We start from the raw sequence: 23,285 nt of genomic DNA on the forward strand, positions 1-23,285 counted from the left end.
GTAGTTGTTGGTTGCTTTTGTTTTTTATTTAAGAATTAGTCTTTGTAACCCTGATGCAGTATCTTAGTAACAGTCGGGATGTCATTTGAAACAGTCATTTCTGTTCTGGAGCATACCGTGGCTTTCAGCACAGCCCACCAGTCACCGAGACACCCGTGTGCTTCCCAGTGGAACTGTAAGAGCTTGAGTGCTGCAGTTGCCTTGATTCTCACTGCAGTAGCTGCACTGTTAGCCTTGGCTGTGACTGAATGGGAGAACATCAGGCACATCATTGGCAAGAACTGTTTGTTGTGTCACCACAGTAGGTGTGATTCTCACCGTTGTTCTTTTTGGTTACCACACTCGGCATTTCTCTGCAGGATGCATGGCTGTGCCTTTTTTACAGTGGAACACCTCTGAGAATGCTTCAAAGTTCTGCAAAGATCCCATCACCCTAAACAAAGAGAAGGAGCTTATTTACATGAATACAGTGCATGGAGATTGTTGCTCTGGAAAACAGAAAACCATGTCCATAAAGTGATTTAGAGTCTCATAACTCAGTTACAGTCTCAGAATATGGGATACTTGATGCAAGAAAAGTATAGCTAATGTGACTATTGAAATGCTAGAACAAACAGAGCACATCATAAGTGGGTTCCGCTCCATTCTCTATAGATTGGCAAATGTACCAGGCCAAGTAAAGGAATGTACTCTTCAGCAGTGTCCTACAAGCTATGGGAGAAATTCTGAAAGTTAGTCTAGCTTTATCTTGTCTGTTAGACTGTATCTGCTGGCAGTGAGCCACTCTCTCCTTGTGCGCCGTATTGGTGCAATGGGTTGAACCAAGTAAGTATCCGTTAGTAAATTGGTTAGTAAAACCCACCTGTACTTCAGAGGGCTGTGAACATCTGTCTTTATTGACTGGCTAGCATATTCTGGTCTGTAGGAACCACACCAAACCTAGACAAGGAGGATTAATCATTAGTGGGTCAATATTAAAGGGAATTCAGTTTGGGGACCTTCTCACTGTTTTTCAAAGTTTTTCCTATGAGCCATCCCAATTTGTTACAATATAGTTGGAGTATGTTTTATAGAGGAGGCAGAATGGATACAATTATTTACTAATTAGTTTTTGTTGTACCAGCTTCTTGGATCAAGATCTGATGCTTTGGGATAGCTATATCTGCTCTTGATTTCACCCGTGTGTTTCCTCAAACAGATGAGCTTAAGTCCGAGAGGCTGAGGCACAACACTAAGTGTGTTGGCCGACTGTCAAATATTTGACCTACTGTTGAATATTTGTTACTCTAAGAGTGTAAACTTATGGGATTTTCTCATCCAGGCTGCAGGGTGAAAATCAACTCAGCACACATATTGTTTCTGCATTGTAATAAAGTGGTATAGAGGAAAATAAGTGGAATTTGTAGCAACCTCTGTGATCTGAATATGTATTCGTGTTTCAGGGCTGCTGGCTTGGTATTTCTCAGGCATTCAGCTTTCTCCAGCACATGCTAAAAAATGGATAAAACCCTGTCTGTATGGACAGCAAAAGGAGTTTTCTCACAAACGTTAGCAGAAGCAATATTTACATGAAGTGGCAAGCTCTTGAAAGTTGCTGTCCCCCGTAAGTTGTTGTCTGACATGCCTTTTTGTTGATAGATGCCCTGTTTCTCTGTATCCTCACTCCAGCAGGTTTCAGTGGTGCCCTCAGAAAAGTTATTGGAACCTCTGTCCTCTAATTACGAAACCATCTTTTCACATCTGTCCTGAGGACCTTTTGATGAGTGCAGTCAATGGTGAGTCACTGCCCAAGTGGAGCTTGGGACTGATTTTCTCTCTAACCTGTAGGATGACCTAGTTTATACTTTCATGCAGCATGTAGTGGCCGCATCCAGGTGTTCTTACCTGGGCAAAGTTGAGGAAGAAAAGCTGTTTGTGGGACAGATTCAGTCCAGGCAACTTTGGCTCCTTCCCCTCCCGTTCCAGCCACTTTAAGTAGGCCTAGAAAGGATCACAGATTCAATTCAGAGAAGCAGCAGGATGGCCTATTCAGGCATGAGGGGTATTTTGAATGTTATTTGGGGGTGAGAGATTTTAGTCACAATATATATGAACCCAACATGTCTTCCCTTCTGTATTTTTGTAGTTTTTATCTTTCTAATATAAATAGTACAGCTAATTTTATGAAAAAGCTGTCATCATAAGTACTCTGACTTTCCCAGCAAAAAAAAAAAGAAACACAAAGATAATTTGCATTCAGCTTCTTAAGTATTCTTAAGTTCAGTAATCTCTGAACTGAAAACTGTTGTAAAACAGGAAAAAATACTGAAGTCTTATAGGGAAGTGGAGTTCTAGAGTAGTGATTATTGTTGGCCAGCTGACCTTCACTGCAAGAAGCTACGCGTGGGCTTTACGGAGCCACTTGGAGATCTGTTCTAAATTTCTTCAGCAAGGTGGCACGCACCGTTTTAGCGAAAGGTGTGCCACTACCCCGATGGACCATTAGTGAGCTGTTGTGTCTCAGCAAGCAAGCAGGACAAAGTGTGACTCCTAATATCATGTTTAAGTATAGCTGGTGATATATATTAAATCAATAATGCTACGGAGACTGAATGCCCATGACTGCAGTTTGAAGTAAAATCATCAGCTTTCGCTGACTTCTTCTATAGGAATTCGTATCCGGAAATAAAAGTGTTAAGTCCACAGTTCTACAGTGATGATGATTATCTCTTCAGGTAACTGCTCATAAAATAGCAGATAATAACCTTGCTCAATGTTAAATCCATTCCCTGTTATTGTTACGCATTAATTGGCCAATTTTCTTTTTTTAGGTATATTGACATAATGGAGACAAGTTAATGTGTCCTCATGCTGGTTAATTCCAAACGTTCTGTTGCCGTATCCTCTTAGTTGCTGAGATAGTCCCAAAGCACACAAAACATGAAAGGTAGAGCTGAGGGTAAAAATACATTCAGCACCACGGAACATCAGAGGATTCTCTATGCAGGCGGTTTATGTCGTACCATGCTATTCTTCCACATTTGTAATAGCTTTTAGAACCAAGTACATATTCACTTTAATGAAGTAATTAATTTTCATGGTATCCCTCGGAGTCAGAATCGTCAGTTTAGAGTTCTGAAAATTCAGGATGTTCTTCTATAAACACCCTTAACTGTTGCCATATTCAAAACACCATAGATCAAAAGTTTTACTGTGATATCTGTTAGGATTATTTGTAGAAAAGAACATTCCATGCTCACACCTAAGCTCCACATGGAAAGAGCCTTTGTGCTGATAAATAATAATAAATAAATACTGTGTTCCTATTCATAACGATGGTTTGTAAAACTGCAGTATTAAAGATACTGGATTTCCCTGCGGCTGGAGGCTGACTTCCCCTGCTAGAGCAAGAGAAATAAGGTGATATGCAATAGTGTTTATACCAGATAAAACCACGCTGAACACCACAGTTTTTCAGCTGCAGCATGGAGGTAGTGCTCTGAACTATCGGTTGCATTTCTCTTGTTTTGAAAATAACTGACGGGTTGAAGCAACCTCTTGCCTTGGAAAGAAGCAGGCAGTTCTGAGATTATCAACCCTTGCATTTTTATTTTGCTTTCTAGCTGCATGAAAAATAAGTAGCAGCAAGGTAGAAGGGACTTCTTTGTGTGATGTTCCTAAAGCTTATAAAACACATAAAGAAAGCAACAAAAGGAGCTAGGCTTTTAGAGACAGGTATGTTGGTAGATACGGTCTGTATCCCTCTTGGGAAAGGGATGGTATTTCCATCTATTCTTTTCATGTCCTACCTGACATGTCACTTTTGAGATCAAAGATGAAAAGCATGAGAGAAATAAACTTGGAAAAAACAGTTGCTCTGCTTCATAGTATCGCCAAACTGTGTTGCCAAGAAATTAGTGCTCTGTTGCCATGTGACGAGCTGTTTGAAGTTGTAGCTGCTATTTTCAGAATTAAGGGCTTTAGAAAATGGAGGGTGTTTTATCTTTTTCCTGGCTAATACTGTGCCCATTTATGAACATTGCCCTTGTTTACCTGAGACAGAAGTATGCAGCATCAAGCACTGTAGTACGTGGAAGTATACCTAGGAGAATTAGGTGGCCTTCTCCCGGGTGCAAGAATGCCAGCAATCCTACGCTGTGATTGGATCTATGGGGACTAAGCTCCTAGACACATAACTGAGGCTTTAAGTTTTTGAATATGGTAATCCCATGTTAATTGTCAACTTTTTAATGACAGAACCCCCTTGCTGAATCCCAGGGGTAAAGTTAGCTCACAGTCAATTTGAAAGTTACCTTATAAGCCTGTCGGACTCCTCCATTATCTGCAATATTTTCTCCTAATGTGCTTATTCCACTGACCTGTAAAAACAATAATAATTCATTTGCGCTATAGTCAGTAGCATTAGCAACCCTAAGAACCACAAGCTGAAGCACAGTCCTGCATCACAAAGAGACAGTCATGTCTGGAACAGAAGGAAGGAGTGACTTTGTGCTGGGGCAAAGAAAGGAGAGAATGAAAATAAAAAAATAGTAGGGGAAAAGCTGTAGATTAGAATAGAGAGTATATATACGAATACAACAGGAACGGAACATGGGCTGCTGGGCAGAACATATGCTAGCAGGACTGGCAAAATACAGTAGCAAACACCAGATTTCCCTCCCCCTTGCAAAAAACACCTCTTAGGGTCTGGCAGCAAAAGCACACGTGGGCCCAGGCCACCATTAACCCAACGGCACAGATATTGCCGGTTTTCTAGGCTACACTAGTATCCCTAATTTACAAAGAACAACCCTTGCATCTTATTTCCAGAACAATTATCCCGTAGTACGTGGGGTTTTATGCTTATTGTCTGTAGAGATTCTCCATTTACATTCATTATTGTTCTGTATAAAAAGCCAGTGGTGCGGCAATGGTTGGTTTTACTTACATTCTGTCCTCCAGCCAGCTCCCATGTGTAGTTCCCGTACTGATACACCATGCAACGAGACTGCTCCTTGAAATGCGTAGCTGAGAAATTGCTCCACCAGTCAAACATATTTCCATCTTTATCAAAATTCCTACCTGTATGAAAATCCAAGAAAAAAGGCAGGTTTTGAGTGAGAGGGTGTTCGAGCAACCATTCTTCCAGTGCAGCACCTGCTTCTTTTTAGTGTTAGGGCTGCACTTCCTCCCCTCTTTCCTCCTTTGATTTAGACGGTTTGTGCTACAGAGATTGATCAGAAATGCTTTTGGCACAGTTGATTCTCCTTTGGCACAAGGGAACGAACAAGATCAATTGCGGTCCTTTCATCTCTATCCTCTATTATTCCGTGATTTCCTGTTCAGCCGGCAGCCCCGGCTTCAGTTATAGCACTAAGGCCCAGTTTTAGTTCAAATTGGATTATGCAGAGATCATGTAACAAAACTTACCACCCCTTTGAGGCCTCTAAGGTGCTCGTTCTGTGTGTCCCTGTGACAGAACTGAGGTTCATAGAGAATTAATTACGTTGCCACAGCAGGAGAGAGCTGAATTGCGGTTCTGGTGTTTGTGGTCTCAGCTCTCTGGCCCGAGCATGCTTTTTATTTGCTATGGATCTGGATTCCTGAGGCTGTATTGTGTGCTTACGTGTAATCTGCGCAAGCTTTATTAACATAAAAGAACCACATTGAAGACAACCCATGCATAAGAAATTACTGGCTTACGGTATCAGAAGTGAGTTTGTGCCCAAAACTATTTTACATAGCATTCTAGAAAGATAATAAAGTCAATTTATTTCAAACTTTCATGTTGAAAAAAACCCTTCTCCTGTGATTTCAAGACACTACTGACAGCTTTTCTAGCCCAAGAATGTAGTTCACAGATTTCATTTTACTTTAGGAGCCAGCATATCTGCTTGCATTGTATTTCCAATCTGACGATGCTGTAAAAGTAACAGCTTTTCCTTAGAATTGTCATTGACTCAATTTTAACATCTGCTTACTTCTTGTGTGACCTGCTTAGTCCATGGAACTCTCACTGCAAAATGTTCAACAGAATGTTAGTAGTGTGTCAGTATAGCTCCCGGACAGCGACTTAGCGGGTATGTGATCATGTGTGCACGGATACTTCAGTCACAGCAGTGTGTAACTTTGATTTCTTTCAGTGCAACTGAAAGAATAATATAATAATGTTTTCTCAGTAATCTTCTCACCATTGTCATCAAACCCATGAGTAATTTCATGCCCAATAACCATCCCGATCCCTCCAAAGTTCAGGGCTTGTGGTTGGTGTTTGCTGAAGAAGGGGGGCTGTAGAATCCCGGCAGGAAAAACTGCGAAGAGGGGAAGAGAGAGGGAGATACTGTAAGGTAGCTTTATTTTTGCATACTTTGCAGAGAGATTGTTTGCTTGGTTTAAGGCTCTGGAAGGAACATAAAATATAAAACGATTAGAAACATCATCATGCCTCCTCATGTGAAATTGTTTCTCTTGATAAATGGAAAATGACAAGTTAATAAAGGTTTAATTTAGCACATCTGCAACTACACTATCTCCTTGTCTGAGAACCAAGCATCATTTCCATTTCTACTTTAGCCTAATTTGGTCTATAATGTATGCTGCAGTAAGTCAAGAACAGAATGTTTAGTAACTGTCTTTTGGAGATAAGTACAGTTTGTGTTTCAGAGCCATTTTATAGGGGAACTAATGGATGTTTTATTGCTTTATTTTTGTTGAAGAAAGGTTAGCACTCATAACGCTGATTACCAACAACACATGCACAGTAGTATTTCCTACAGACCACCAAGCGCACTCGGATGCCAGTCGGGGGGGCGGGCAGTGGGAGCTCTATCCTCCTTCAGTCTCCTGGCAAAAGCCTTTTAGAGAATCAGTGGGATTTTGTCTTCATCCCGTGTACATAAGATGATAAGCACATACACTTCTAGAGGATTTAAGACTGCAAGCAATTAATTCTAATAAGATACTTTCTAAGAAGTGAGATACTGAAATTATATTGCAAATATTTCATTTAGAGACAAAAACCTCTTTGACTATATAGGTTTTATCTGTACAATTTGGGGGAGAAATATGTAAGACAGACTGCAGTAAGACAGAAGCAGGAAACTGAAAGTAGTGTGGAAAATTATTTTCCTGAAACTAGAGACAGGGAGAAACAGGATTTAACTGACATCCACACTATTGTGGGTAGCTATGCTTGGACTGTTGGCTTGCACACTCATCTTCAAGTTGCTTAAACCACTTACTTCCATATTACTTATAAGGGCAAAGTTGTAGAGGAACCAGTCTTCTTTAAGAGCCGAGTTCCCTGCCTGGAAAGCTGGCTCACAGCTGATTACAATCAGCATAAAACCACTGTGGATAAATAGGGAGCCTGAGCTTGACTACAAGTGTAGCTCCAAGATGACGGGCACTGCCGAGCTAGAGGAGCACCCTGCTACGGCTGAAGGACTGCTCACCGCTTTTTCTGCACCTACGAGAGGGAGGTAAGTGGGAGCTACGCAAACGGAGAACAGCTTTTTCTGATGAGGCTAGAGGGCTAAATTAGGACCACTTTGGATGTTTCTGCTTTTAGCTATTATCTAAGTTTTCCCTTGTGACGGTTGGTTGGTTGGGCTGTTTTCCGCTTCTGGCCTTTGCCCTGTGAGCAGGATACAGTCGCTGTCTGGCCTAAAAAAGGCACGGCTTTTTCCTCTTATGGTATTTGGCAGTACTTGGATAGTAGATCTTCTTGGCAGTCTGGGAATTTGAATAAGCACTACTTAGTAGAAATTACTTGGTTCCTCTCCTGTTTGGGGTGCTCAGAATTCAGCAAAGATGCTACCACATCTGCAGGCTTAACCTGAACTTCTGGCCACCTGCACCAGCTCCAAGATCAGGGAGCACGGGGAGCCAGAGGGGTTCACTGTGTCTGAAGATCTTCTTCTCTGCTAAGAACAAGAAAGGTCAGCCTAGCAGCTCTGCAAAAACTCGCTGATCTGACATTCTGCAAGCAGAGGCAGGTTTCTGTAGTCTGGTGTGCCTCTTACCAATACAATTTCAGTACCATCTGTACAGATAGCAAACTGGAGAGCTGCCCATATGTTTATCAGGAATGTGGAAACATGAGTACAGACAGCCCAGAACACACTGTGAGCATTCTCTGGTCTCTGAAGCTGGCACTCATATAGTGGCAGTTACTGTCTCAGGCTTTCAAACATTAGGCTGTTCCAATTACAGTATATAAACGACGCCTGCCAAGTGGGGGGGGGGGCCGAAGCTGAATATTCATCGACAAAGCGACTGCTTGAAAAGAACAGCCTGTCTACCTTGCCCAGAATTTCCATAAGAGCACAGGCAGGTTTCCCTCAGGACAGCAGACTTGCACCCATGTGCAAAAAATGATTCATTAGTTCCATGCAGCTGTTTAGAAGTGTTGTAAACCTACCTATCTGGTTCCGATTGGGGGAATAGAATGCATTGACCACTGCAGCTCCAATTATCCATCTAAAAATAAATGTTGCACACAAAGTTAGTCATGATTTTTCTTTTTTTAGGCATTCTCTTTATTGAATTATTATTGTTAAAAAAAGCAGTCTGTGTAAGGAAAGGATTGAGGTAGGGAAGAAGGGTGCCGCTGAACACAGCTGTAAAGAAATATTAATACCAGGTAATAATTGGTGTCTCATTTATGGCCACCTTTCATCCAAAACCATGCCAAGTTAAAGTGAGAAATGCTTTTGCTTTTGAATGTTGAACAGCCTCATTGGGGTGGAATGTGGTAACTGTTTACCAGCTCCTCTTAATGCTATCTGAGCTTGAGAAGAAACAAATACTTTACATTCAAAAGAAGATTAGCATTTAGAGGCCGTTTTGAGCAGAAGGCAGCAGTTACTCAAATTGGAAGTTAAGACCAAACTTTGAAAAATTGAAACTGAATAATCACAGTCAGATATATAAATGTCTGCATTTGCAGTCCAATGTTCCATAGATAATGAGTGTTAACTTTGAGAAATAATTTTTAAGTAGGCTACTTCTGGAAACTTTCTCCAATAGCTTGACAACTTTTTATTCTTTGTATTTGTCTTTCTCCTCCCGTTCTCTTCTACCTCTGACATACACTTCTAGTCATCCTGCTGTAATGAACCACACAATAACAATCTGAAGCCATGAACTCCTGATAAGTATTCAGGAGCATCAGCCTAAGGTAGTCTTCTTCCCACACCTCTTGTCCTTACAGTATCTTGTGATGCCCTAGTTGCTGTACCTGCTATTATTTTGACATAACTACTTGTGGGCTGCTCTGGAATGGAATGAAGTTTCCTGCTTAAGAAATACAGCACATGTCTATGTCTTTCAGTTCTTGAAAAGTTGGTTCTTCTGGACTAAGAGAATAGAGAGGATGGCTCATCACAGCCTGGGAACAGGAATAAGTGGTAGAAACGGGTTGTGCTGATATTACCATGAATCTGTGTGTAACACATACATAGAGAGGGCGTAGTAATTTGTTCCTGAATTCAAGGGAGTACTTGAGAATTTTTCAAAACAGTTTTGCTCTGAAGGCCAGTCTGTTGCGAAAACATATTCTTGGTCCATAAGCTTCTCCTTGGCATGCCTGACATGAAATGTTTGTAGCTGGCCAAGTAGCTTGTAATAATTAACCCCCCCACCTCCACAAGAAGGCTATGATTATGAACAATGGCTAGTTTTCTTAATTGCAATGATTAGCTAATAGTATCAGCAACATTAGTTATATACTCTCCTTCAGTATAATTAAACAGTGATCTGGAGTGATAAGTGGTTTTATGTCTCCTTGGGGAAACCCTTCAAGCTGCTGGAGAGACATCACTAGAAAGATGTAGTTCATTACATGGAAAAAGTGCAGATTACTGGTATTTCATGTATCGCCAAACTACCAGGCAAAGAAGCCCTAATTCAGACGGGCTACCATCCGTCTCTGTAGACAGACTGTAAAAGGCAGCAGTGATCTGTAACACAGTTTGTGGATTAAGAACACCGATGCTGTGCGAGAATTTTTGCTATGAAAAGGACCGTGATTGATTCCTCAAGAAATGAGGAAATGTGGAGAAAATGCTCTGTTATTATTTAGCTGACTGATCAGAAAACTCCCTTGGTGAATTATTCATCAGTAATTCACCAGAGGTTTCTAAGTCTCCGCATTGTGTGCTCTCATTTTGAGCTAAAACCACTTCACAGGAAGAGGGATAGGAAAATGAATAGGCTTTGCAACAATTAATTTGATTAATGCTTCCCTTTGGAGAGTTTTTGTTTGCTTGCTTATTAATAACTGTGTTGTTTTACATTTTGAAAAGTTGTTGAAATTCATATTGGAATCTGCTTTCCTTTGTCTCAAGACGTTCTCCTCCAGCATCACACAGGCTGGAAGCCTACTAGTGAACAACACATCAACTTGGTATTAGCTTCCTTACTTCTGCTTTCCATTAGAGCATATCTGTCACTAATGTATTCAGCAGTAGCTTTGCCAGACGGCTTCCTGAGCTGGACACCTCCCACACAGTTAACTGGACTATTAAAAGTTCAGAGTGGCTACCTCATAGCTCTGGAAATCGGGTCATATTCCAAGGCATTTGTTGCTGAACATGCAAGCCAGGGCTTCTAGGATGTATCCATGTCATGGACTTGGCAGGAGCTCAACTGCACTTGAAGGACTGGAGGGGTCATCCCGGTGATGTTGTGTAGTAATGCTTCTTACTGGTTAGTGATGCCAGCTGCTCACCTTGGAGCTGTTAGCAACAATTCATGAACATGCTACTTTTGATTGTTTTAAGACTAGCACTAGCTGAGGATTGGCCTAAGAGTAGAGACCTGTGAGGTAACAGCTAGGGCAATACAGGCCAAGACCTGAGACTTACGCAGGATGCATTCATGGAGTCAAAGAAGGGATCATGAAGCAGCCAAACTTGCACCTTTGACAGGCACTTCCCAAAAAATGCATTTATACTTTACGAGGTGTAGTGTGAAGTAATCAGCTGGAATGGACATAAATTGGATCTGGCACTCAACTTCCCCAAGATTGGGCATATTTCCAACAGAATTCTGGCCAGAATATTTTAAGCTTTTTTTCCCCCTGATTATAAATTTTTTGGAAGTTCCATGATATTGCTTATCTCATCTCCTCCTTCCTGAGTTGTCAGAAAGATCTGTCACTGCTTTTGTGTTAAGTAGTTTCAACGTAACATCTGAATGTGGAGCAGCTTGATGAAGGATTAGAGAGATTCCAAGAGAACTGGATTAATTCCTACCATAAGAGGCAATGAACTACTTGTTTAATTCTAGGAAATAACTTAGAAGATCTCAGACATAAGCATTCTTGGCAATCCACAGCATAAGACTTAAACATGATAACCATTATTTCAGAATTTAGATTGTGTCTGTAGCATGCAGTCTGTAAACTTACATATCTTGGTCAACTCTCTCTCGAAGTTTTTTCAAGCTCTTCTGGGCTCCAGCTCTCAGGTTTTCCAGAATGTTTTCAAAGTAATTGTGTTCACTGAAGTTTAACTAAAGAAATGTATATCCAAGTATGTTAGTAAGCTGTGTGGAAAGGGGAATTCTTCATGCTACTGGATGTATCTTCTAGAAAACGTTTTGATTGCAAGGTATCACTTAATAGTTAGCTCTTTGCATGCATTTATTTATAAAATGTTCAACACAATCAAGTTCGTATGCTGTCCAGTCATTTGGAAATGACAGCTCCACAGGTGTAAGTATTCCAAGTGGCAAGAAAATAAGTGTAGGCTTTTACATTGAGGTACTTATTGAGGTATCCACAGCATACTTACACTGGCATATTCCTGATCTAGTTTTTCATTCTGATCTTCCAAAATATAATCTGGATAGCCAATTTGTTCTTTAATTGCCATTGCCTAGAAGAAAAGAGTTTAATGTTTTCTCTTAATTGAGGGGTGTGTGTTGGGTTTTTTGCTTGTTTCAATATAATAGTTCAAATTCTTTATTGCTATTGTCCACCTGTTTGAGAAACTGGATGCAAATATTTAAAGACCTTGTTCAAATGCACCCTATTGCCTAGTGAGACTTTTTAAATATGGAACATACAGTCTTTCCCTCATCTCCTGGTGGCCAGCCACTATGGTAGACTTGCAGACCCTACAGCACCATTTGACTGGGATTGGGTTTAACCCTCACTTAGTACCTTTTTTTTCCTTGCTATTGGAACAGTGCTGATGGTCCTAAAGTCAATGAAAAGGTTGAAAAGTTTTCTTTGGGCGATTGTATTGTATTCAGTTGACATTCTAGTTGATGCATTGGGTGCCATCTTCTCATCTATAACATGGTTCACATGACTCATTAAAGGAAACAAAAATGTATGTGAGCTAACAAAGGATTAAAAAGAAAAGGACAATGTAATAGGATAATGGATAACTGGATAGTGAACATCAAAGTTTTTCCTCTCATTTGTAGAGGATCTGAGAATAGTGATGCTACAAAATTCCAAATATTTCATATTCATGACAGAATACTGAAGTTCCTTATTATCTCTGACCTTCTCACGAGCTTTCTCTTTAGATGCCTCATCCATCCACTGTAACTCATCTAAAGTCTCAATGAACACTTCACGAATCTTATCTATTAGATCTCGGACCTAAAAGAGAGGAAGTAAGAAATTAGTCATTTACATGCTATTTTTCCCAGGCACAGCTAAGGAGGGGTGAAAAGCTTCCTACAGAAAGATGATATCCCCAAATTCTATGCTCTAAAACATGGTACTCAGCATGTAAAAGAGCATCATAAATGAGTTCTTATGCCTTCTGACTCTTGGCTGATTGATATCTTTAACAGACAAAATAGGTTGAGAGCAGATGGAGGGGAATGGGCACTGTAGACGTTGTGGATGTACAATAGTATGAAGGGTAAACTACATACCATCCTCTTGCTCTCACCAGCAAATGTCTCCCTGACATACATCGCTCCCACTGCGTTCTCCATGTTGTTGTTGACGTAACTCACGCACTCCCTCCAGCGGGCTTCTTCCAGTGTTGTCCCATAAAGTGCCTGCAACACAGAACACCACAGGATTAATTCTGCCTACGCATCTCTCTTCTAAATCATTGCCTAAAGAGGAGGTTAACCTAAGACAAAAGGTTTCCATTGTTGTGATTGCCGTTCTTAGATTTGTTTGTCAATACAATGACATCATGTCATGTAATCCCCAAGGACTTGTTCTGGTCACTGCAGGACTCTCTTCCAGTACTATGGTCTCTTTAGGAAGAGAGGAAATACCTTCCTGTAGCTGGCCCGAGCATCCTTGAAACGCCGACTCAAGCTGCTGACTCGATCAATTACCAATCGCCAAATGAGGTAGTTCTGGATGGTGCTGTGTGGGAAAGCAAAGCTGAGTTTAATCTGCTGTAAAAAGCAACGCCAGTGCAGACAGTCAGAGGGGGGTCTTAATTTTGAATGGAGATAAGAAAGCAACTGATTGCTGCCAGTCATCAGTTTCATAGCATCTACAGGTGACTGTTCTTATTTAACAGGCTGGCTAACTGTAGAGGCAACCAGACTGTGGACTGTACTACCGTCTGTTCAGGGATTCTTTTTTTTTTTTACCTTTCTAGAGTGTAACAAGAGCCAGGCCTGTGACGTTTTTTTTCTTCCTACTTAACCTTTCTAAGCGTGTGAGCAGGTGAGACACCTAGTACCACAGTACTTTGGGACCCCAGGACCTTAGAAGACATTACCCGTATTTTACAGTGAAGTGGTGTCACTTTTCTCAGAGAAGCTCTGGGAGAACTAACAAGTGGGCCCGATAACTTACATTTCCACAATACTTCTGTAACTATTGTCTTGGATATTCTCCAGTTTCTTTACCTTGCCGAGTACTTTGAGATAATTGCTTTCAGCTCTTGCAGATAGGCCATGCCATACACAACAACCTCTTCTTCTGGGTCAACCTGAACACTTACTGAAGACATGACACCTTGGATGAAGAAGGTCCAGTTAAATTCCTAGGCAGACAGAAAGACATATGCCAATGTCAGGTGTTTAAGTGCCTTAGTAACTGTCTGGACTTTGTACAGTCTATGGGATTAAATGTAGTTGTAGTGTTGTGCAGTCGAAACTCTGAAGACAACATTAAGAATGGGAATGATTTTATACCTCTTTGTTGCATCGCTGATAAAGTCACAAAGCTATTTCCAACTGGCATGGTAATAAGAGGAGGCTGAAAGTATTAGACCACTCGTTAAACACTTACGTTCAATGCAAACTTTTCCTGTAGCTCTTTTAAGGTCATCTTGTTGTACAACAAGGTTACATCATGCCTTTCTTCTGCTGGAGTAGTTGCCTGAAGACATTCACAAAGTTATTACTAGAATCAACTGACACAAGTGTCAATGGCTGTAATTGCGTGCATGCACATGCACATATACGCACTCAAATAATATGCAAACAAACCAGTTTATTTTGGAAAAGAAAGTTCATTTGATGGTGTCCAGCGCTGCTTTCTAAATCTCAGTACAGGAACTCAGGCCCCCCCGATTCAATAATCTTTCATTAATACATTGAGCCAAGTGGTTCCCTCTATCTTCTCTAGAATGGAAGACTAAGCTCTTAGAGATTTTTAGGGTGCTATAGACTTCTAAGGATGCAAGGGAGCTAGCCCTGGTGTTACCATAGTGTACGTTTAGCAGAAGATAGATTATCCTGCTTTAGGAGGCTTCCGAAAAGAAATATGGCTAGGACTAGAGCAGACGCAGCAGCAGTTCATAGAGTAGACATAATTATACACAGAGACACTGATTTCTGGGCTGTTCACAGCAGAAGTCGTCTTCCCTCTGCTTCCTTCTAGGCTGTGAGTTTTCTGCTGTCTTAAACTGCTGCATAAAAGGGCAAGAGACTCTCCCCCTCACCCCCTGCCGCCCCCAACATCCTGAGAAGTTCCTAATTTCTGTACTCACATTTGCAATCTCTGTTTCAAGCTCCATAACCTTTGCCATTTCCTCTTGGACAAAGGAATCATCTTTAGACATATTCTTGTCTTCCCGGATCATTTTGGCAATGGTGACCATGAATTGCAGGTAAGCTTCTCTCACCTGCACACAAGAAAAGGAACACACGTGTAGCACTGCGAAGAAAAGGTTTGCTGTCTATCATTTCTCATTCAGCAAACCATTCTTCTTACTTTAGTTTTAGTGTGCTGTGAAGAAGTTTGGCTCAGGGGTCACAGCCTCTGCCCTTGTCTCCAGCGCAACCCTCCCCACCCCATTTCTCTTGGGTTTTTTTTTTTCCCCTACTATAATAGATACTACTGGCATACCTTACAGTGCAGTTGCCAGTCTCCAAATACACAGTGAAAGCAATGCTTTCTGCTTCACTGTGCAATCCAACTCTCTGGCATTCTGGATTAGAATTAGTGCTAAGCAAAGAGAAAGCTCTGTGCTTTGAGTTACGCTATGGAATAGTGATCCCTACTAGCCCAAATACCAGGGTAAACATGGAAGGTTTTAGTTCTCTGAAAGTAATACTGTAAGTCTTGTAAACTCTCTGCTTTTACTGTCTGAAAGAAAAGTTCTGTCTCAGATGGTTCCCAGTGATATCTTTGCTTTATTTCTAATAGGAGGGTATGGCTGTGATTTATGCCTCAGAATGGACCTTGAAAAGATTATTTGGCTGCTGAGGGAGTACTGATCTCTGATGCAGGAAAGCTTAATACTACCTATTCTTCTTGCATACTGTTCTTCCTCCACAGACCTTGGAAACCAGATAAATACAGCAACTCTTGTGAAATTGAGTCTGGGCACTTACATGATGATGACTTGTGTTTTTAGGCTGAATGCTGAGGCCTTAATCAGGCCAGACTCCCCCAGGCCTCAGCAGGAGGTATGCCAAAAGATGCTGGACTAAGCACGGGGGGAGTTTGGGTCATCAGAGTTTGGTTCATTGTCTGTGGGAAGTCAGCTGTTAAATAGCAAATAAAAAGGGGTTGTGTCTCCTCCTTATTCATTAAGATTAAAAACACAGCCTTAGCCCTTCTTCTTTATAGCTTCAAATTAAAATTGTATTAAGCAGTACCAGTTTTCTTTTGCTAATTTAGGATTGTCTATGTACTGTACCTGATTTTTGTACCTCCTACAAGTCAAGCTAAGTCTGACTTTCATGCCATGATGCATAAATATCCCTCCTTTCTACTGTACCTGCCACTATAAAGGTGAAACTTGCAGAACAGAATCCTAGTTCCAGCAGCGATCTGCAGTTCCCAACACAACTACGTGGAGATTGTTTTGTGTCATGAGACAGATTAACAGAAATTGGAGGTTTATAAAGGTGTCCGGAAGGTGTGGAATCAATCTCATAAAAATTCACAAGACTATATTAGTATGAGAACATAGTCAAATACACTGAAGTAAGACGACGACTAGTCTCGCTGATGTTTTCATCTGCCTTTACAACCACTAGACAAAAGAGTCTAAAATGCTGATTGTTGTCTCTCTGTATTCCCTTCCATTCATGTTAGGAAAATGAGTTTGATGTTAGGCTGAAAATACTCTTTGTTAGTATGACATAATTGAGGAAAATAGAATGAACTAAAGCAGTATTTTCGTCTTGGAAACTGATAAACTATCTGGCTATGTTTGCAACAGCTTTCTAGGTATTTACAGAAACCCTCACATTTTCGCTCTGAGCATTGGCAAAGGAAAAGCAGCTAGAAAATAATCTCTCACAATTTTCATGTAATTTTGGGGAAAGAGGGGAGTAAGTGGCAGCAGATCCTTACTAGCTGAGTATCTGTTCCATCGATACAGCTTTTGCTGCTCCATGTAAAACACTGTTCTTATATTTTAACTTTTTCCCCCTGAATGAACACGTGAAAAACTCTGAATATTTTTGTGTTCAACAAAATGTGTTTTGGGGTATTGTATGTTCAAATATGATCCAGTATGACAATTCTTCTCCCATATCTATAATCCATCTTTCCAGTGTCGTGTAAAATAGTATCCAGAACCAGTGGCTTTAGAAGAAGATGTAAGCGAATCCAAAATAACCTGCACTGAAAATGTGAACCTATCCTTCAAAATTAGAGGATGTTTTGAGCTATAAAACATGATGATTTTATTTTTCCATAACCTTCTTATCTGTATGAATTGGCCAATTTTGGGGAGGCTTGATGTTTATACAGTTGTTCAGTCCTTTTGTAAACTTTTCAAAATTTTGGCGTAATTAGGAAAAAATGTAGCAATGAACGTCACAGTCTAATTCTGATTGTTATATAACGTGAAGATTCATGTATTTGAGTTTTCCAAAACACAGTAATAAAGTTGTTGTAGTAGCACATAGTAAATAAATTACGAGGAATACTTACTCTTTGGTAGTTGCCCCCATTAAAGTAGTAATCCCTAGATGGCATTCCTAAACTTGGCTGGTCAATCTGAAGAAAATCATACATTTCTTTAGTTAGTGATGAACAGGAACTGGTGTTGTCCAAGGGTATCCTTGAAAGGCAACACGAAATGCTGCATGTGCCATCCTTTCAGTGTTGGAATGACAATAGTACACTCCTACCAAACAATCAAAGAACTTTAGCTTTCTAGGAACTGGGGTGAGACAACTTTTGTCTCTGGATTTCTAGATAAGGACAGGATGGATACTTGTGGGTTATTAAGCAAAATCTTTCAGTAACTGTTGAGCTCTAAGAATAAATTTAAAGCAACTTAGAAAAGAAGTTGTTTTGACTTGAGGGCTAGACTTCATGCATAAGCATACATGAACAAACTCTGAAATGCTATTTCATGTTTTAAAAACAACGTTTCCTGCTATTTATTAAACCTCACCATCATTTTGCAAGTCGCAAGAATTTACAACCCTTAAATGCTGTAAATCAGCAAAGGCCCATTGATTTTTATTTCTTTAACTGAAACAAAAACGATGCTACCATAAAATGTTTCCCAATGTGACTTTGAGACAGATCTGCCACTTGGGGTACAGAACTTTTGCATATGTTTTGCCAGTATTGTGCATACCCACTGACTTATGGAAAGCTAATCTGTATGTAGATAACTAGCCATTATGTTTCTGGCATATAAATAATCCCCTGCAATTTTTTTCTTACATAAATGATGTGTCTGCTGGAATCCCGGTCATCATTCCATACAAACATGTCAATGAGGACACGTTTGTTAAATCTGGAGTTCATTATTGAGAGTTTTTCTTCCATGCTCCAATTTGGCTCTGGGAGATAAAAGGGAAAATGCACATCACTTATCAATATGTATCAAGGCTGATCAAGTTGTCTAGTTTGCAAGCTTATTGCTGAAATTGTTTAGAACCAGACTGGACAGATGCAAGAGTACTTGTACAGGACATTCCTATAGTGGCTAGAAATTGCTAGACTGTTCTTACTGCCTTTATCTGTCTCAGGGATATAAAGTAATTAGTACATGATTTTTTATACTATGCATAGGCTATATATATATATAACACCATGACCTTGCCTAGTTGGGCAGTTATGCTCCAAACCCTAATTAATATGCAGGCATTAGAACACAGCTGTATTGGTTCTATTGCTTTTGTTTTCATTATTCATGTTAGTCCTTTAGGTTTCCTAACTGTCTTAGTGTACACTGTTCATGGATGAGATCTTATAATATGGGTATTAAATTTATGCTATCTTATTTATACCAATCCCTGCATACTAAATATGTATGACACCTTGACTTTTCTTTATGAAGAAAAAGTTAAAACAGAGGATCTAAGTCAATGACAGTAGTCTCCTCAGTGCAGTAAATAATTCTGACTTAACGCTACTGAACTCTTCCAGGCACAGCGTTACCTTTGGTCTTATTCCAGTCTGCAGAAGCCACTGGCCAATCTCCAACCACCATTAAAGCCTCTAGCAGAGGCAATGAATCTCTTTGCTCTATAAGACCTGAGAGAGGAAAAACAAATACTAGATTGTTTTTGTAGAAAAAATAAAAAAGAAGAAAAATAGGTAATGGGCCTAACAGACTAAATCTGAAACTGAATTTGTCATAGCAGAAAAGCTACAATGAAATTGTCTGTCTCCTATTTCAGTCTTCAGAAAAGTAATGAAAATACTTCTGTTGACTTCAGTACTGATTTTGAATGAATTGGTTTGGAAAGGATGAAATGGGACATACTTTTGCATTCAGAAGGGAAGGCTTTGCAGTGATACCAGAGGTAGGGAACCAACATCCACCCTTTCTACATCCCAGAATGTGTATATTAAGCCTTAATGAGGTACCAAGGCATCTTCATTCATATGAAGATTAGCTTTCCAGGCAAGGCAATGCAGATGAGATAGATAGATAGATACTGACTGGACTTTTGCTTAAAAGTACTTTGGTACATTTGATACTGAACAAGAGAATCAATGGAACAAGAGGAGACTCACTCTCATTCATGCATGACTTGTAAAGTATTTTAGCTTTCTGAAATGCTTCTCTGTCCCCTTGATCTGAAGTCTCCAGCACACCTGGGGAAGGAACCGTTGCAGTGAGATTTTTGCCCTGGAGAGCTTTGATCTTTTCATAGAAATCACTGAGAATCCAGGGCTATGATAAATACTTGTTACTGTAGGCTTCAATTACTGTGAAACTAGAGTGCCCTTTTTAAAGGAGCTATTAATGGAAAAAGTGTCAGGGAAGAGGACGTGCATACAGCTTGTCCTGCTCCTTTTGAAGTTAGTAACAAATCACTTATGGCTAATTTTTAGTGCGAACAGGATGTTCCCACAAAATGGGTGCAGTAAGAGATGTAGAGATTAAAAGACTAAAGAAAAACCCACTATCAACGCTTCTCTGGAAGTTTATCTCCCTGTATAATGTGCAGTAAATACCATCTGAAACTAAACACAAGTGCATAACCAAGGATAGAGTAGCCTCATTCCTACCTTTTAGGATGATCTCCAGCTCGTCTCTCAGGATGTCAAAAATGCTGTATCTGGAGCTAGTTTCTGGGATAACGTGCCGGTTCAGCCAGCCCCCACAGGCATACTGGTAGAAATCCTTGCAAGGGTCAGCTGTTGGGTCCATATTCTGAATTATTCTAGCAGCTAGGTGTCAAAATCGGAGAGTTGAATTCCACAGACTGCCCAGTAATCTCTGGGACTACCAAAGACTGTCAAGAAGCTGCTTGGCAAGAAAGCCCTTGTTTATGCTGCTTATAGTGGATAAGACTCATTCTCATGTATTATGACTCAAAGGATCCTATTTTCTGCTTAGAAAGGCATGGAAGCATCTGACAGCAGACATCTGCAATGCAACTGTACTGCTTTACAGAGGGAGCCTCTGAATGTCGGAGTAATTCTCCCACAGCACCTTACAGGCATGAGCGTGCTGCCCGGTGCGCTACCTGGGGCCCAAGCTTACGTACCTACCTGTGAGGCTGGTGTTTCCAGGGGGCAACTGAGAACATCTGTGCTGCTGTGTCTTGCCTCTTGATTGCATATAATGGAGGTGTACAAGTAGATGCCAAAAATAAGAAGGTGAATAGCCCCATGCATAGAATGCATTCTCTTTGACAGAGAAGTGGGTCTAAAGGGATTCTTATACTTCATAGATACAGACTGCGTTGGGCAGCCCACATCCTAGTGTGTCAGGCTGGAGCCAGAGAACTATTGACCACGTCAATTTTCCTGTACTACTTCCTTATGAATGATACTCCTGGTGACAAAGAAAGTATACAATGGAGAAGTAAGAATGGGGTTTTTTTTGCTCAGTATTTACACATGGAACTGTATTTAGGACAGCTGTACCTGCTGCCTTTGACAATAACACAATGTGTGTCTAGCCCAAGGGGAAATTTCATTCCTTTTCAGCTTCTTCAGTCTTAAAGCCTGAACTATTGTGTATTCAGGTTTGGTAGAACTAACAACATGTAAAACACCATCTCTGCAATAATCATCTATAGTAACAATCATTACCTGCTGTAACACATCCAGGTGTGGTACATACGTTGCCTGAATTGGTGCTGTAGTGAGTGCCTGCAGGGAGAGGAATAAGAAAGCAGATAGAATCAGTTGTTTTGGAAATCGCTACTCATGTCACTCACCAGCAGCCCAATGTCAGTGACAGCTCTGTTTTAGTTTTAGAGCAAGCGAGTGAATATTAGTGCCAGTGAAAGACACCAAATGACAACTGTGAAGAAATCTCTTATCCGCAGGTTTATGCGGAAAATTTATTGGAAGCACTATTACAACCGTCTTGACAGTGAGTTTTAACTCTCCTGGAAGGAGAGTAAGACCAAGTTGGTTTTTTTTTTTACCTGCTAACTGTCTCCACGGTCTTTCTGACACATACTGGAAGTATGAGATCCCTTTCTACACAATCTACTAAGATGCTTTGAGCATCTGAGCTCTTTCATGGTCTTCAAAGTTCCTGTGACTAAGAGGTTTAAACAGGGGGCAAAAAGTCCGTAGCTGGGTTACTGCTTTCACACTGGTTTGAGTCAAAGATCAAATTTAAGAAAAGAAATTATTTTTACTTCTCTAAGTGTATGTGTGGTGGGGGAAGTGGGTAGCAGACCTGTCTGGTCAAAATTTCAGATATGCCCTTTAAGGTTACTCCTTGCTGTGCAGCAGAGAGGTTGCCCCTTAATCAGTAGTGTGTAGGGCTGGTGAAATAGTGTATAATGAAGGAGACTGTGGACCTACGTTCAAGTCTGCGTTCTGCCTTTGAGATGAGCCTGGAAAAGTCCAGTGAAGTCATTATCAGTGATCTCAATGCATCTCAGTACTCCAAGCAGCAGATCTGAGTAAGTGTAGTACAAACTGTGCGAAGAGCTAATGGGGGTACTAGTATCAGCTGTTCCAGTTGTGACATGAGACGCCTCCCTAGTAAAATACAAATTTTCTTCCATTAAGACCTTGGCTCAGTCCTGTTGGTCACTTTCCTCAGTAGTCTGAAAGCAATCAAAAAGGAATTCTGGGGACTTGCTGGTTTCAGCCCACAGAGAAGGAGTGATGTGACAAGGAATTTGAGAGGGAGCACAGGCAATGAAACCTTAGCAGAAGCATTTTGCTGTGACTTCTAAAAGAGACAAAAATGATGTGTGCCTCTACATGGGGAAATGGGTCTGTATGCTGTTTCCAGCAGAAGCTGGAACGTGTTACTCTTGGCTATTAATTGTCTACTTTTGATCACTTAGTCTTGGTTTGTTAAATTCTTCCAGTGGAGAAGATCCACAAACAGCCTATGCACTTCTGCTGCATCAGCGGGGAGCAGAAACTGAAACTGGAACAGTCCCTAGCTCTTACTGTTTGGTGCTCTACACTAAATATACTGCTATGAGTTTGACGGCAGTGATTACAGAGGGTCTTGATGTGAATTCAGAGCCATAAGTTCTGCTGCAGGCTTACACTGAAGCCTTTGTACATGAACACGTAACTTTTTACGCTGAATACTAAAGTGAATGTGTTTGTGATGCTGGTTGCGTCACTCTCTTACGTGCCGTTCACTATAGAACGGGAATGGGAGGTATCTAAGCACCTCAGCCTGATGAGTGGCCTTGGCCCTGGGCACAAGAAAATTAATTTTGCTGTTTTAATCTCCCATTTGTGAAACTGGACTAGCTTAGTATCTACTTATGTTAAATAGACAACTACTTGGTTCCACACTGGAAAACAAAATCTTGTACCCTTACTTTCCAACAGGATTAGCCATGTTTTTAAACTGTTTTTTTGATCCTGACACTAGGATGTTTGCAGAAAAGAGTTACTAAAAAAATTCCTTCCAATGAAAACAAGTGTTTTACATGAGAGCAAACAAGATTACAGTAATTCAGATAGAAATAAAACAGTAGGGAAGAAAAGAGGGCTTTGAAGTTCATCAGTGGAAGCAACATAAAAAGCCCCCACTGTGATTGGGAATGTAACATTCAGGGTTCAGCCGAGTGCCGTCATGCTGCGTGGGAGTAGATCTGCATTAGAACAACTGCCTGCCTTATTATAGTTTAGTGTCTAGCAATCTGAACATGGGATGAGCAAAATACGTGTAACAATGTGAAGCTTCACACAGAGAGGTTTAGCATTATTTTCTTTTGTACCAGACAAAGCTAAACCAAATTTTTGGAGTTTCCTAAACTCTCTAATAATTTAAACAAAAAACCAAAAGCCCCAAACCTAAAAGCCCAGGGTATATTTCCAAATAAATTCCAAATCATTCAAAAAAAAATCCTTCTAGGGAAAAGGAACCTTTTTAATATAACCTGACAATGTCTAACTTCAGTTTCTGGAACGCAACAGCTTTCAGCAAGATTCTAACTCCCCACATTCAAAAAGCCCTTGTGATTGTGAAAATGTAATTGAGCTGTATAAG

The 23,285-nt window shown here is 40.5% G+C and overlaps 1 protein-coding gene across 2 annotated transcripts in view; it reads right to left on the reverse strand.

Moving 5' to 3' along the window:
* Positions 1-333: 333 nt before the first annotated feature.
* Positions 334-23,285, reverse strand: part of MMEL1 (membrane metalloendopeptidase like 1) — a 28,824-nt gene continuing 5,872 nt past the window's right edge. Inside the window, exons 3-23 of one of the 2 annotated variants that reach the window (XM_009810046.2) lie at positions 20,894-20,953; positions 19,862-20,023; positions 19,364-19,444; positions 18,782-18,877; positions 18,062-18,180; positions 17,315-17,380; positions 14,913-15,047; positions 14,210-14,299; positions 13,825-13,961; positions 13,237-13,330; positions 12,880-13,008; positions 12,500-12,598; positions 11,778-11,861; positions 11,393-11,496; positions 8,402-8,460; positions 6,171-6,290; positions 4,928-5,061; positions 4,293-4,358; positions 1,885-1,980; positions 863-939; positions 334-433 (exon numbers count right to left, since the gene is read on the reverse strand). In XM_009810046.2, coding sequence (XP_009808348.1) covers positions 334-433; positions 863-939; positions 1,885-1,980; positions 4,293-4,358; positions 4,928-5,061; positions 6,171-6,290; positions 8,402-8,460; positions 11,393-11,496; positions 11,778-11,861; positions 12,500-12,598; positions 12,880-13,008; positions 13,237-13,330; positions 13,825-13,961; positions 14,210-14,299; positions 14,913-15,047; positions 17,315-17,380; positions 18,062-18,180; positions 18,782-18,877; positions 19,364-19,444; positions 19,862-20,023; positions 20,894-20,953 — 2,108 coding nt within the window. The remainder of the gene's footprint in view (positions 434-862; positions 940-1,884; positions 1,981-4,292; positions 4,359-4,927; positions 5,062-6,170; positions 6,291-8,401; positions 8,461-11,392; positions 11,497-11,777; positions 11,862-12,499; positions 12,599-12,879; positions 13,009-13,236; positions 13,331-13,824; positions 13,962-14,209; positions 14,300-14,912; positions 15,048-17,314; positions 17,381-18,061; positions 18,181-18,781; positions 18,878-19,363; positions 19,445-19,861; positions 20,024-20,893; positions 20,954-23,285) is intronic. The other variant, XM_009810047.2, reaches the window with a different exon arrangement.

Source organism: Gavia stellata, chromosome 27 (assembly GCF_030936135.1).
Source record: "Gavia stellata isolate bGavSte3 chromosome 27, bGavSte3.hap2, whole genome shotgun sequence".
NCBI lineage: Eukaryota > Metazoa > Chordata > Aves > Gaviiformes > Gaviidae > Gavia > Gavia stellata.